This window comes from Strigops habroptila, chromosome 10 (assembly GCF_004027225.2).
Source record: "Strigops habroptila isolate Jane chromosome 10, bStrHab1.2.pri, whole genome shotgun sequence".
Taxonomy (NCBI): Eukaryota; Metazoa; Chordata; class Aves; order Psittaciformes; family Psittacidae; genus Strigops; species Strigops habroptila.
In genome coordinates this window covers 7,959,067-7,972,661 of record NC_046359.1, presented here as the reverse complement: position 1 = coordinate 7,972,661, position 13,595 = coordinate 7,959,067, and the positions used below count along the sequence as shown (strand labels likewise).

Below are 13,595 nucleotides of genomic sequence, written 5' to 3'. Positions count from 1 at the left end.
CAGTTTCAACATCTTTCTACCTGTGGATTTTGTGATTTCCAGATGACTAATAAAATCCTGATATGTAGCCACTAGAACAACAGTAAAAGCTTTGTAGCTTTGCAATTCAGTGTGGAAACAGGCTTTTGTTGTTTGAAAGCAGTATTTCTTCAGAGCTCTAGGACATCCTTGAAAACGTTTCACACTTACACAGTTAAATTCCTGGATTACAGAAGGATTTCCGTGGTACCATTTTTAAGTGGCTTGTTACAAGTATTAGCACCTACAGTAGTATTGTCCAAGACAAATGGATGTAACTAAAATACTACTAGCTGCTGTCATCTGTTGAATACTAGTCCATGTACTGCTGCTATTTTAATTTCATAAGGTTCACTTAAATGTATTAAAACCACTTAGTAGTTGTCACTCAAAGTGTAAATTCCAGTGGTGGTACCTGGTTGTTTTTTGAACATTACTTTAGCCCTCATTGCCTGAAAACCAGCAGTTACTCAACACGCGGTTGAATGCATGAAAGAGAAGTGGCGAATATCTGTATAAGGCTGTACCAGCATGTGGCACCCAAGGTAATTTCTATGTTACAAAAATCCCTGATGGTGATTGGGTTCTGTAGTTGCTGGTGATTTCTATTTGGTCTTAGTATAGAATTGCTTGATTATCCATAATGTGTGTATATGTACGTCCTAGATTCTGTACATGATAGAATATAATACTTAAGAAGCTTAAAATGCTGATAACAGATGGTAACAATGGCTTTAGCTGATAATGGTGGATGGTAAAAAGCCTAGTGAGGGAATTTGTGGTCACGGTTCAAATTTGTCTGAAATATGAAAGCAAATCATGCCGAGAAAATGGTTGACATTTTTTCACCTAGTATAAGGAACTAAGAGAATGTTAAGTATCTTTGGAGTTACAGTAATTACTATTAATTGTGCTAAGGTTAATGAAAGGCATAGCTTTCAGGTGGTGACAGCTTGCTGCTTAAATCTGTCAGTTACTATAGGATATTAATTTCTTAAAACTTCGTATAAAGATGAGTGTACGGCACTTAATTCTTCAATAGTAAAAGTTTAGCTAAAGAGCTAAAAATAGAAATAACAAATTACAACCTCAGACTGGAAGTTAGCTTAACTTACTGAAGGCAAATAACTGTAAGGCGAGGTAGGCCATTACCCTTGTCATTCTCTGCTTAGAGGGTATCTTCTAAAGAAGCAGGCTGGGGTGGTTGGTTGGTTTGTTTTTCCAAAATGAAAGCAACTCAGCAACTGCACCAGTTAATAACAAAATGAATCCTATAATTGACTTGCTTTCATGGAGAACGTACTGCAAAGTATTAGGGGATGGCAGTATAATACAGGTTAGCATTTCTATGTGTGTAATATTTGTGTTCTTGCCTGGCTGTCAGCACCTATATTAGGACATGTAATAATCTTGAATGTAGTTGGTTCATTTTAACAAAAGATGATTTTATTAATCACTGATAAATACAACATATTCCTCTTTACAATTAGGTACTGCCTAAATCTTGCTATATCTATTTTTTCAGCATTCTGGGGAAACCTTGTTTCCAAACCTCCAGTTGATTTCAGACAATAGGTTGAGCTTCCCTGTGTGGCTGGGTCTCTCCAGGCGCATTTCCCGGCAGTTTCCAAGATAAGGTAATTTATTTTCAACAAGGTTGTTCAGACCTAAGCCCCACTGAATATTTGTAACTTGTTTTTCTTTATAGTCTGGTAAACATGGGTTCTGTAAGATCTTAGGATATAAGATGGAGGGGTCTGTGGTAGAGATGACTTCCATACAGTCCAAATTTTACCTAATGTTTGTCTTGTCTGCAGAGTGCCTCTGAACTGAGAGAAGAGTTCTCCTCTCTGACCTTCCTGGAGAACCAAATTTTAATGGGTCTTCGAACTTGCTTGCACTAACTATACTGATTATTTTAGCTCATGGGGTGAAGGTACCCGAATGAGGGATTTCCATCAGCACTAAAGGCCGTTGAATTGCTACCAGGAGAAAAACTGATGCTGGCGAACAAGATGTGCACAACAGCGAGGAAAAGAAGAGAACCAAAAAACAGTAAGTCGTAGTTCAAATAGCTGAAAAGGTATTTGTGAGCGCTGCTGTCAGTACACTGGCAGAAGCACGTCTCCCAGGCAGGTTTGAGAGGTTAATGCAGCTGCCTTGCGCTGCTGTATCCTCCCTGGTGCCTTACAGCCGCGCAACAGGCACAGCTCCAGGCAGGCGGCTTTCTGCTGGGCGGAGACTCCTCCGGGGCTCGTCCTCCGCCGCGGCGGCTGCTCACCTCGGTTTGCAGCGCCGAAAGCCTGACTTCTAAGATATCAGCTCTATATAGTGGTTCTCTTTATGAGAACGTGATACGCAGAGTGTTAACAAACCGCTATTTTTCCTCAATTTGAAGAAGTGGAACAAGTGCCGCACTCCCCTCAGCAACCTGGCGAAGCTCAGCCCCTCGGGGGCGGGCGCTGCCGGGGGCGGGCCGGGACGCGGTTGCGCCTTTGGTGTAGTGCCCGTCGCGACTCCGCCGCCATGTTGTGCCGCCTGGCCTCGGCGGGCAGGTGGGAGCCGCGCCGGGGCTGGTTGTGTTTGCGTGTGTGTGTGCGGGGAGCGTGATGTGGGTGAGGGACCCGCGGCGACGCGGTGGGCGGGAGAGGAGGCGGTGGCGGTGGGTCGCCCCCTCAGCGCCTCCCCGCCATTTCGGGAGGCGGGCGGTCGCGCTGCTGCGTGCTGCTCCGCGGGGCTGCTGGCGGCTGTCCTTTCACCCTCCCGGGTCCTGCCCGCGCCCCCTCCGCCGCGGGGCTGTCGCCGGCTGGCAGGGTGCTGGCAGCCCCTCCTAGCCGGGGTCGCCGCACTCGGCCGCTTGTCCGGCCCCCAGGGTTTCGCTCTTGGTTTGTCCCTCGTTCGTGTCAAGGTCACCAGCGAAACGTGAAAAGGCCTCAGGAGCTGAACTTCATCTCGGCCCAGCGGTTCTCCTTTTACCGTGGTCATTGACATGTCTTGTAGCAAGTGTGAGGTGTTAGAACGGGGAGGGGTGAGCGGGAGCTGCGCGGCGGCCTGTGCCGGACATCGCGGCTGCCCGGTGGTCATGTAGCGCAGTGCATGATGTGCCCCGTGCACAGCGCAGGGGTGAGGGAGCACGTCTGTTGGGTTAATACCGGGGAAGTGCGGGGCCGGGGGGCTGGTGACCCTGGGGGATTTCAGCCCAATACAAGCACCTTGTGGATGGTGAGGGGAAGGCACTGAAGGCACATCTTGGCTTCTGTTTTTAATTAATAGAGATTAGGTGAAACTTTGAATGTCACCGTGTTACTGCTGGTTTTCCATTCTTGCCCCCACCTTCCTTGGCTTTATGCATGGGAGGGTGTGTGACTCTGCTGTGTGGCTTGGGGGGGCTTGGTTTGAGAAGTGGTAGCTTTAAGTTGCAGAGCCCTGTATCTGTGCCCTCTATGTGAATTTATCATTGCAGTTAAGCAGCAGAGCGTGCTTGCTTTGAGCTCTTGAAAAGTGGAAATTTGACCTAAGATACCACCCCATGTACTTAAAGCAGTGATCATAACTGTCACAGTTTGTCTGCTTCAGTGAAGCCCAAGTCCTGAATAAATACTACTTCCTTCTCTTTTTTACCTCGTCTAGAAGCAGTGCCAAGGTGGTAGCACCATTGGGATGCTTGGCCTCTAGGCAAAAGCACACTCTTCCTGACTTGCCGTATGACTATGGCGCTCTGCAGCCTCATATTAGTGCAGAGATCATGCAGCTGCACCACAGCAAACATCATGCCACCTACGTGAACAACCTGAATGTTGCAGAGGAGAAGTACAAAGAGGCGCTGGCAAAAGGTTTGTGTGTCCATAGTCAAGAGATGAGATGAAAACTTGTTGACACAGATGATATAAGAGAAAAAAATGAGTAGCTCTTATTTCTAGGGGAAATAGTTTCTTTTAAATTTTTTGGATTATGTAATTCAAGCTTTCTTTTTAATAAAGTGATGTATTACAAACAAGCTTTCGTTGTAAACTTCGGTGGTGTTGGTAACTGGAAACAAGATGTAACTAAAAAGCATGGATTCTATTCTCTGTAGTACTGTAAAACTAGAAGGAAATTGACTGCTGTGGATTTAGTCCGTATTTACATTAATAACTTGAATGGAAGATGGAGTCAATAGGAAATTGCAGTCATTTTATTAAACAAATACTTCATAATGAAAGGTTAGTAACAAACTTATATAAAATAAAATTCATGCATCTCGATAGTTTTCACATCAGAAGCTCTGTTGATTCTTGTGAAATAATCTTAGTCACCTGCAAATGGAGGTAAGACAAGTGTGCAGTTAATATATGTAACACAGTGAAGAGATCTGAATTTGGGTGTCAGTTATGCTATAGGCTCAGATTAAGGAGTCATGTAGGTCACATGCCGGTGTGAGGCACTAAAATATGCAGCCAGCCATCATGGAATTTTTTGATCTTCTTTCAGTCAGACTGATGAAAATACATGAAATAATGTGTATATATTGTTAAGAAGGGTAGAGTATTCTCTGTTGTGATCTTTCTAAAGAGTATCAGTTTAGTTCTAAGAAGTGATTACTGTATAGACTCACTTCTGTCTGTTGACAAAAGTCTTGATAAGACTTGAAAGATTTTGGAGATTGATGGAGGCCTCGTGGCAATTTAGTGACCACTGTGATGAGAACGATGTTTTTATTTATCTATGTATTTTTATATTCTGCCTTGTTAGGTGATGTTACAGCTCAGGTGTCACTTCAGCCTGCACTGAAGTTCAATGGTGGAGGTCATATCAATCACACCATCTTCTGGACAAACCTTTCTCCTAACGGAGGAGGAGAGCCTAAAGGTTAGTGCTTCTTACAGTGGTTTGTTGCATCAGTTTTAATCGACCAGTAGAACTAGTGATTTTTTTTCTCTCTTTGAAAGAGTCTGAGGGATTTTTATTTTTTCAGACTTAATTTGCCTTTCTATATGACAGTTATCACACTTCTGAGGAATTCAGGGTTTTTTGAATGCGAGCCAAAAACATAAAAAGCTGGCTCTGTGCTAAGTATTTTTGATTTCTGAAGCTGATTATAGGCACACTGCAAAATACTTGGCTATTGCTTTATATTGTCCTTTCTGTCTTTGTAAGAGAAAATAGTTATACAAAGCTATGTTAATCAAGTTGCCATGTGTGCTCAGTTCACAGAAAGGGAAGAAATGTTCTGCAGCCCATCCAGCCTAGTGGCTGGATTTATGCTCCCAATTTGAATAGGGATAGTTTAGTAGTTAAAGCCTAAATGAAGAAATCCCCTTCGGGAAGATAGAGTAGTGATTATCTACAAGTGACCTGCAATTAAAGGTAAAGGCCCTATAATACAGATCTCAGAAAAGCTGTTGTGATAAGCTTGAGGGGTTTGAATGAGGTTTGTATGTCTGTAAATTGGTGGGCTTCAGGTGCTTTGTGCTCTGGTTCAGTGTTCATGGGTGACATCTGCTTGTGACTTCTGACTCTACCATGGAAGTACGAAGATGATCTACTTAAAACTAGAGCATAAACAAGCAAGTCTGGTATCAGTCCATTTCTGATACAGCTTGTTTTCAGATTGCATTCTCAGAAAAGATGCTTTAAAGCCTTGATTTTTCTCTCCCAATTTGTGTGAAGTTTCTGTGAGTCTGAAGTGTCATCTTTTGGTTCCAACTGAATGGCTCAAGGCTTTTGTAGGAAGCTTGCTAAAGCTGGTCTTAAGATACACTTTCAGCTATTGCCAGGAGATTTTCAAGATCATCTGTCTGAAGGTGGAAGGAGTGAAGAATTCTCCAGCATTGCACTGTGTGAAGTATTCTTACACGTGCTAATTAGAAAGGAGCATAGCCACCTTCAGGTTTGAAGCACTTAAATATCTGTGTTAGATATTTAGTAGATATTTAGTAGATAACACACTTAAATATGTGTGTTAGGGTGTAGGGAAAAGGAAGTAGTTTGGCAGTGCATTGTTACACTAAACATTCTGGTTTCTGCTTTCTTTGCCCCAGCACAGATTAAATTAATAATAATAAAGAAGGGATCTAGTCATGCAACTTACTCATCAAATAGACAATGTAGAAGCAAATGTAAATCTCAAATCTGAGGGAGGTGGTTAAATACCTCTTACTATGTGTAGGTCCGTTATACTGATAATGAAGATGTCCACATATTTCTTTGTACTAAGACAAAGAAATCACAGCCACTTAGTGTTGTCCTTTTAGATATGCAGACTAGCTCCTTACCTTCTTTCCTTGAGTGTCCAGTTGATAGCACCCTGACTGTGACTTTGAGGACAGTGTGTTTGACTGCTCTGATTATTTCTTTCCAGTCTGCTTGCCCTCTTAAGCAGATTGGGATAGAACTGTTAATTAATGATGCAACTACTCTCTTTGTCTAGACACACTTCCTTCCCACAGAGCCCAAATGCTTCTGCTCCTCTTTCCTTCTATTCCCAGGTGACACCTGATGTTCTGTGAGCTTTTTGTATCTTTTTTTTCTTTTAAAGGAGAATTGATGGACGCCATCAAGCGTGACTTCGGTTCCTTTGCAAACTTCAAGGAGAAGCTGACAGCTGTATCTGTTGGTGTTCAGGGATCAGGCTGGGGGTGGCTTGGCTATAACAAGGAGCAGGGGTGCCTCCAAATAGCAGCTTGTGCAAATCAAGACCCTTTGCAAGGAACAACAGGTCAAGTTTCTTTCCTTCCCCTCTGCTTCTCTCTTTGTAGATTTCATAGGCAAGTGTAGGAGGGCTGAAAAGGGGTTTGTGGGGGGAAAAAAGCTGAGAAGAAATTGCTGGATAAATAGGGCTGGAAAACCAAATGTCACTACTAGCAAAACTGAAAACCAGTTGCAGTTTTTAAAACAGCATTTGTGAGGCAGGACTTGAAAACTGTGAAGAGCAGTAGGGTTTGAAGTCTGTCCAGTCTAAGGGGAAATAGATGGGGCATATTGTGAAAGTGCACTCTCAGACAATAGTTTTAGCTTAGGCTTCTTTGGGTTATTTTTGAGTAACTGGAGTAGCTTGCCTGTATCAAGGAAGATTAAGCCTCTTGCCTTCAGATAGTTCTCTCTGACAGAGGGGCTGTTCACAGAACTGTCATTGTAAGCCAAACAACAGGAGAGGGGAAGGTGGTCATAATAACTCTGGGGTTAAAACAGAAGGCTTTAATCTGCTTCCTTAATATTAGTAAAGAGTATTGAGTGTCAATTAAATCAGCTTTGGATATGGATAGGTATTACAGTTAGTCAAGCAGCATAATACTGGCAGTGAGCACTTTTGAAGATAATTTTACTTGCTTAGAGAGACGTGGAAGTGATAATGGCAGGCTGGACACCCTCCACAGAGGGAAGAGGTTGTGGCTGATGACAGTCCTGCCTGGAGTGGCTGTTAGTCCAAACCCTATTGCAGATATCTTTAAAATATGTTCTGGCAAAGAATTTCATATACTATCAGCAGTCCATGTTATTGCTTATCAGTAGGGAAAAAAAGTAGTGTAGGGGCATACAGCATCATGGGGGTAAATTTCACACCCACCCTCTTGAAAACTCTCCGTTAAAAATTCAGTGGTTTCAGTTATCTCTTCAAGGCAGTTCTGGAGTGTTGTAGGTGTATATCTTGATCAGCTCTTTCAGTTTCTGCAATGTGTGTGTGGAGAGTAAACAGTTCTGTAAAACATTGCAGTAAGCACCTCTCTGCTGGAGAGCTCTCTGTCTTCCTGCACATAAAGACTCAGAAATCGGGTGCAGCTTGAGGCTGTAATATAAGACTTTACATGTAAAGTGTGTTTTCATAGATCTACAACACTTATCCCTTTTCTTTTTTTTACAGGTCTCATTCCTTTGCTAGGAATTGACGTATGGGAACACGCTTATTATCTTCAGTATAAAAATGTTCGACCCGATTATTTGAAAGCCATCTGGAATGTGATCAACTGGGAGAATGTATCTTCAAGATATGCAGATTGCAAAAAGTAGAGTGGAATTCTAGCACAGACTTCTAAAATGTCACCACTTCTACTCTGACACCACTCTTGTAGTAGTGCCTGTGGCTTACAAATGAATTGCTCTACTGCAGAAAACACTTAGCTCATCCAACAAAAGCATTTCATAATCAAGCAAAGTGTCTGCTTGTTTAATTCTGTGAAAGGTGTTTACTTAGAGTTTTGAAGCTTTAAACTGTTGTGCAACAGAGGGAGACACTTGAAATAATCTTTTCCATTGCATATAGAAGCATAGATCACCTTGCTGAAGCTTTATGAGGTAATGGATTTCCTTGTTGCACTAGAATACCTAAGTGGAAATATGTACTAATGTTACTATAAAGAAATAAAAGAAGAATCTTCTATAGCTGTCTGTAAGAGACTCATTTTTAGTAATAGCTGGTCCAGTTACTTGATTTAAAAATCACTGGAGAAGAGAAACGCCTTTTGTAATTTGCTGTATTACAGCTGTGGAGCTTTCTTACAGATTAAAAAGGTAGGTGAAAGGGGCAATAGGCGCTGCTGTGCCTGCCTGACTTGACTGCCTTCAGCCATCCCTACCAATTCCTGGATCTCTTACATGAGCTCTTCATGTCTTGCACTGATGCATTAGAAATGTTACCTTGGGCAAGACACTCGTCCTGTGTCAGGCTAACTTGTTCATATAGGAACTGAATGTCAGCATGTGATACTGGTTTCATACTAGCTGTTCAGGAACATCTTAAAACATCTTTTGAGGCTGATGACATGCATATTTGAAGTATAAATTGTCTCTCTGTAGCTGTGTTCCTGAAGCAGTTATAGCAAGTTAAGCTTGAGGCAGGAATGAAGTACTCTGGTGTAAAAGAGCATGCCTGAAAGATCTTGAAAAAGAAATGGTGTGTTTTGTTTGGTGTTTTTTTGGGGTTTTTTTTGCTATTTTTGTTGCAAGCATTTCTGGCTGGATGCTGCTGGGCATACATAGTGCCTTGTGTAAGTTTTCTTTGAGCTTTCTCAGTATGCTGCTTGAAGTTCAGGATGGATTCTCAGGGAAACAAGGAATAGGCTCACAGTACTGTACTGCTAGGCTGCTCTTGTGAAGCATCAAGTAAGATTAAGGGGAGAAGTGTCTGAGGAAAGAAATGCCTTTGGTTAGCAGATGCAGGGAGAGAAAGTACCACCACTATAGGAACAGTCTTTGGTCACTAACCAAAGCTGCGGCTGGTGAGATTCCTCTGTTGCGAATGAGTGAGTTGTGCGAACATGGCTTATTTCACATTTAAAGTGGCTTTTTTCTTCTGTGAAATTCTTTTTCTCTAGGCCTAGTTCTTATCTCAGATAGGCAGCCTGAGCTTTGGCTTAAGTCTGGATTGCTTCATAATCTTGTTTGATTATGAACAAACATAATTGTTCATAATCAGAAGTTTAAAACTTCTGGCATTGTACCCTTGCTTTGCCTCTGGGGGTGTGAGAGCAGTGATGAAAAAACTATTGGTTACCAGTACTGGCAGCTTTTGAAGGGTCCTGAATGGTCCATATTCTTCCTGTCTGCAGAATCCTCGCAAGTCTGGAGAGCTGGTGAATGAAAGCTCTGCCATAAGCTGTGCTCAGCTTTTCTTCTTAGAAAGGAAGGCTGGGTCTCCATGAGAAAATCGCATAGGTTTTCCCTGATAGAGGCTTCTGGCAGAAAAATTTATTTCCTAGGTGCAATTAAGACCAAAATCTTTGCTGTAATTATTTACTGGGATGATTGTTTATTTTGAAACACATTTTTCAAACTTAATGTTCTCATCCTCTGTCCTTGAGTGTTTCCTTCTAAGCACTTCAGAATGCTTCTTTTAATGCAAAATACCTCACATAGCCCATGATATTCCTGCTGCAAGACTATTGAGGCAAGTGCTTTTTGAGGACCTAGTTACAGAGTTGATTAATGTTGTTGATCATTAAGGAGAGAAAGGAACAGTATTTACCATAACTTGTAAATCAGGTGTTGCTAGCTATAGATAACAAGCTTAATTGAAGCAAGCTGGGCTGATATCTGGATTAGCGAAGGCCAATACTTAGATTTTAATTGTCAGGCTTCAGCTTACTAAAATCCTGCAGATAAGGTGGGTTGAGTGGAGGGTGAAGCAGCACCATTTTTTTAGAGGAGCAGGCCTTTCAGATACGAAGGGAATCCTTTGTTTCTTACTTTCCAGAAGTACCTTCAAAGTAGAGAGGAGGCATGTTGTGTTTGCCATGGAGTCTGCCTGAAGATGAAGAAAGCAGTGGGGTCTTTTTTTTCTTATTCAAGACTATCTGATATCATGAAATAGCATATAGCAGAGATCAAAATACCCCAGTGGAGTGTTCCTTCTCATAATCAGTGAATACTGAGGCAGGGCTTTGTTGTTGAGTGCTGTAACGTGTATGTCAGGCATCTTCTTGGTACTGCATGCTCTTAAAGAACAGAGAGATAAAGGCGTCTGCGCAGTGGTGCTTTGGAAGGGAGTGCTTAAGCTATGGGGGAAGTGTGAGTTAACTCTGGGCAGCACAGATGTAAACCGTGGAGAGCTCCTCAAGCAGCACCAGCACTTGCTGAGGCGTTAAAGCTGGCAATGTGAGACTTAACACATGCTGGTAAGGCTCAGCTGCTGCTGTGTACCTGGGGAAGGAGAAGCTCCACTCACCTCCTGCTTAGTCAGCTGGTGAGCTTGTCCTGCTGCCTTGTATCCTGTCTTTAAGTCTGAATGTAGAAAGTCCACAGCTATATACAAACAGGAATGTTTGTGGAATAGGAAGATGAAAATTTACTAAATGTTAAATGCAAATAGTAGGAACACTGGAGCAATGAAAAGGATTTAATGCTTGTTCTGGTGGACAATTATAAAGGACAAAGGTTGATTGTGTGGCTTATTTGAAGGGTGGGCTTGGTTAAACTGTCTTAACTCCAAACCTCTGTGAAATCTGGAAGGAGGCCTAATGGTTCTTGTGACACTAGGAGCTGGAGTACATGCCTGCAGTTTATCTAGCAAAGCTGTTGACTGCCTGGGCAGTGAATGTGCAGGAGCCTCTTACTAATCGCGGTTAGGTAATAAACTTGGAATGGCTGTTGCTATTCAGAACTGGTGCTTTGTGTTACAGAGGTGGGGAGGTCTGTCTCTCTCTACAGGAACTGGGAAATGGGAAGGTAAATTGTTACAGCCAATCTCAAATGCCCTGCCCAAACGGACAAGTCTAAGGCCCTGACTCGAAACCTAAACTGCTGACACAATTTGTTCTACCTAGAGCTTCCTGACCCTAATAGTGAAAATAGCTGTGTGTGTAAACTTGTCTCCAACCTGAACTGTGCACGGTGTCTCTCATCAACGAGCATGAAATTACTTGCGGGCTTGATCTGCAAGACAGGACTGACCAGTGAGTTTTCGAACTTCAGTTCTAGCTGATTTGGGCTCTGACCTGGGCCAAGCAGAAGAGCTGCAGAAGAATTGCATCCTGATCCTCCCCCTGAGCCTAGCTTTTGTCAATCCTTGCTTGGCTGTGTTGCTTGTGAAGGTGCTGGGTATGTACACACAGTTAATTTGTGTGTAGGCTGCTGCAGGTTAAAACAACTTGGAGTAATTTTCAAGAGGGGAGCTAAGAGTAGTACCTAACACAAATACTCAAGGAATCCTGTTCTTCATAAGACTTGGGTGTAGAACACAACTCTTATGAGGAATGGCTGAGGGAACTGGGGTTATTAGAAGGCTCGGGGGGGGGGGGCCCTTATAGCTCTCTACAACTACCTGAAAGGAGGATGGAGAGATGAGGTGGTTGATCTCTTCTCACAAGTAACAAGTGATAGGATAAGACGTAACGGCCTCAAGCTGCGCCAGGGGAGGTTTAGACTGAATATTAGGAAAAATTTCTTCACCAAAAGGGTGATCAGGCATTGGAACAGGCTGCCCAAGAAAGTGGTGCAATTACTGTCTCTGGAACTGTTCTAAAACCATGCAGATGAGGCCCTTAGCAACATGGTTTAGTGGTGGTCTTGGGAGTCCTGGGGCAACAGTTGGCCTTGATTATCTTAAAGGTCTTTTCCAATCCAGTTGATTCTATGATTATGTATTACAATTCAGAACAAAGTGCATCAGGATGAATCCATAAGCAATACTTACGGGGTGGCAAAGCTGCTGCACTTGGAAACTTTGGTTTGCAGACTGCAAACAGTTTTCAGTGGCTGAACTTCTTTTCAGAAACAGATGCAATCAGGTCTCAAAGGGCAATACACTGCTGCGACCTGCAAGCGCACACTTGTGAGTTGATTTTTTTTTCCCTGACCTGTAAAAAGCCATTTGAAGGCTAGTATGAATCACAAAGCACGTGTGTCTCATTCTGTGCTAGAAAATATTAAATTAATTTAAGGCCAGCCAAGCCGAGCTCATGCAGGCTCTGCATGTCCCCTTGCATTGGGCAGTGGGGCCAATGCTGTGGCCGGTCCTAGTGAGCTGGAGGATGGTGCCTTTACCCTGCTGCTGGAACAGGAAGGCTCTGGGGTATCTTCACTGAGCAGTCAGAAATGGAAATGAATCCAAGGCGCTTTTTTTTCTCCAGCTTCCACTTCCCACCTCACAATATTTTCCACCTTTATCTAGGGCATGTATTTAAAAAACAAAAGGAGTAAACCCCAAACTGTCTCCAAAAAAATACTGTCAGTGGCTTGGCTTGTGAGATGTACTAAACCCTCTTTCGTTACAGAAGACTGACTTTGTTTTGCATTCAAGAATTCAGATCTCTTTAGTGTAGCGAGATAGCAGAATGGCATAGCAGCATTTTAAACCTAACATGCCTATTGCATTGACCTTGCAGAAGCTAATAATTACACTAGTATAAAGCAAAAGGGTTTTGTTTGCAGTTATGTCTAATAGTGAACAGATAAAATACTGGTAACTTAGTAGGCTTACCCTGCCTCTTCCTTAAAGCGCGTTCTGTGTAATGGTTGAAAGTAATGCCCCCCAATATCACCATAGCTATTACCGCTTTGATTCAAAAAGCAAAGCTGCTTTGGGGGTCCGTGTTTGACGGCAGAGCTGAAGCTGTTCCTGTCGAGAGAACCAGAGCTGTGGGTTTCCCACTAGGTGGGGGTGTACGTCTGCTTTACTGTGCTGTCAGCGGGGCTTCCGAGCTGGGTTTCCAGGAGGCAGGTTAAGAAGCAGTTTGCGTGTTCTCGCTACACGGGAGGGTAGATGTTTGGGTTTCCACTTCATAAATAGCAAAGATAACCACTGTCAGTAAACAGTATGTGGGGAGGAGGCGATGCTGCTGTGGAGAAGACAGTTAACTAAGACATTTTAATACATACAGTCAAATATAGGTCTTGCTATAAGTACAGCCAGGCATGCAGAGCCTAGAGGAACAACCCTAATTAAAATGAAGATGTTCCTAGGGTTCCCACCTTGCCACCTCATCAGGCTTTAATGATGTCTGTACAGGGACACGCGACGTCCATGACATCCTGCATGGGATGTCCTCACAAGGGACAAAGTCTGTTACGTTGCTATATCTAGCCAAGACTGCAGAGAACACACAGCCAGCTACCTGAGACATGGAAGTTTACAGTTACTACTGTGCTGCTTCATAGGACTGTTG

At 43.0% G+C, this 13,595-nt stretch overlaps 1 protein-coding gene and 1 long non-coding RNA gene across 2 annotated transcripts; both read left to right on the top strand.

Moving 5' to 3' along the window:
- Positions 1-1,307: 1,307 nt before the first annotated feature.
- Positions 1,308-1,909, top strand: LOC115613711. Its single transcript, XR_003993479.1, has 2 exons — positions 1,308-1,655; positions 1,836-1,909. It is a non-coding gene; the product is annotated as an uncharacterized LOC115613711 (long non-coding RNA).
- A 261-nt stretch (positions 1,910-2,170) lies between these two features.
- Positions 2,171-8,376, top strand: SOD2 (superoxide dismutase 2). The gene is made up of 5 exons (XM_030499564.1): positions 2,171-2,573; positions 3,649-3,851; positions 4,750-4,866; positions 6,536-6,715; positions 7,859-8,376. The coding sequence occupies exons 1-5, from the start codon at positions 2,545-2,547 to the stop codon at positions 8,002-8,004; spliced, it is 675 nt and encodes a 224-aa protein (XP_030355424.1). The 5' UTR covers positions 2,171-2,544; the 3' UTR covers positions 8,005-8,376.
- Positions 8,377-13,595: the final 5,219 nt, after the last annotated feature.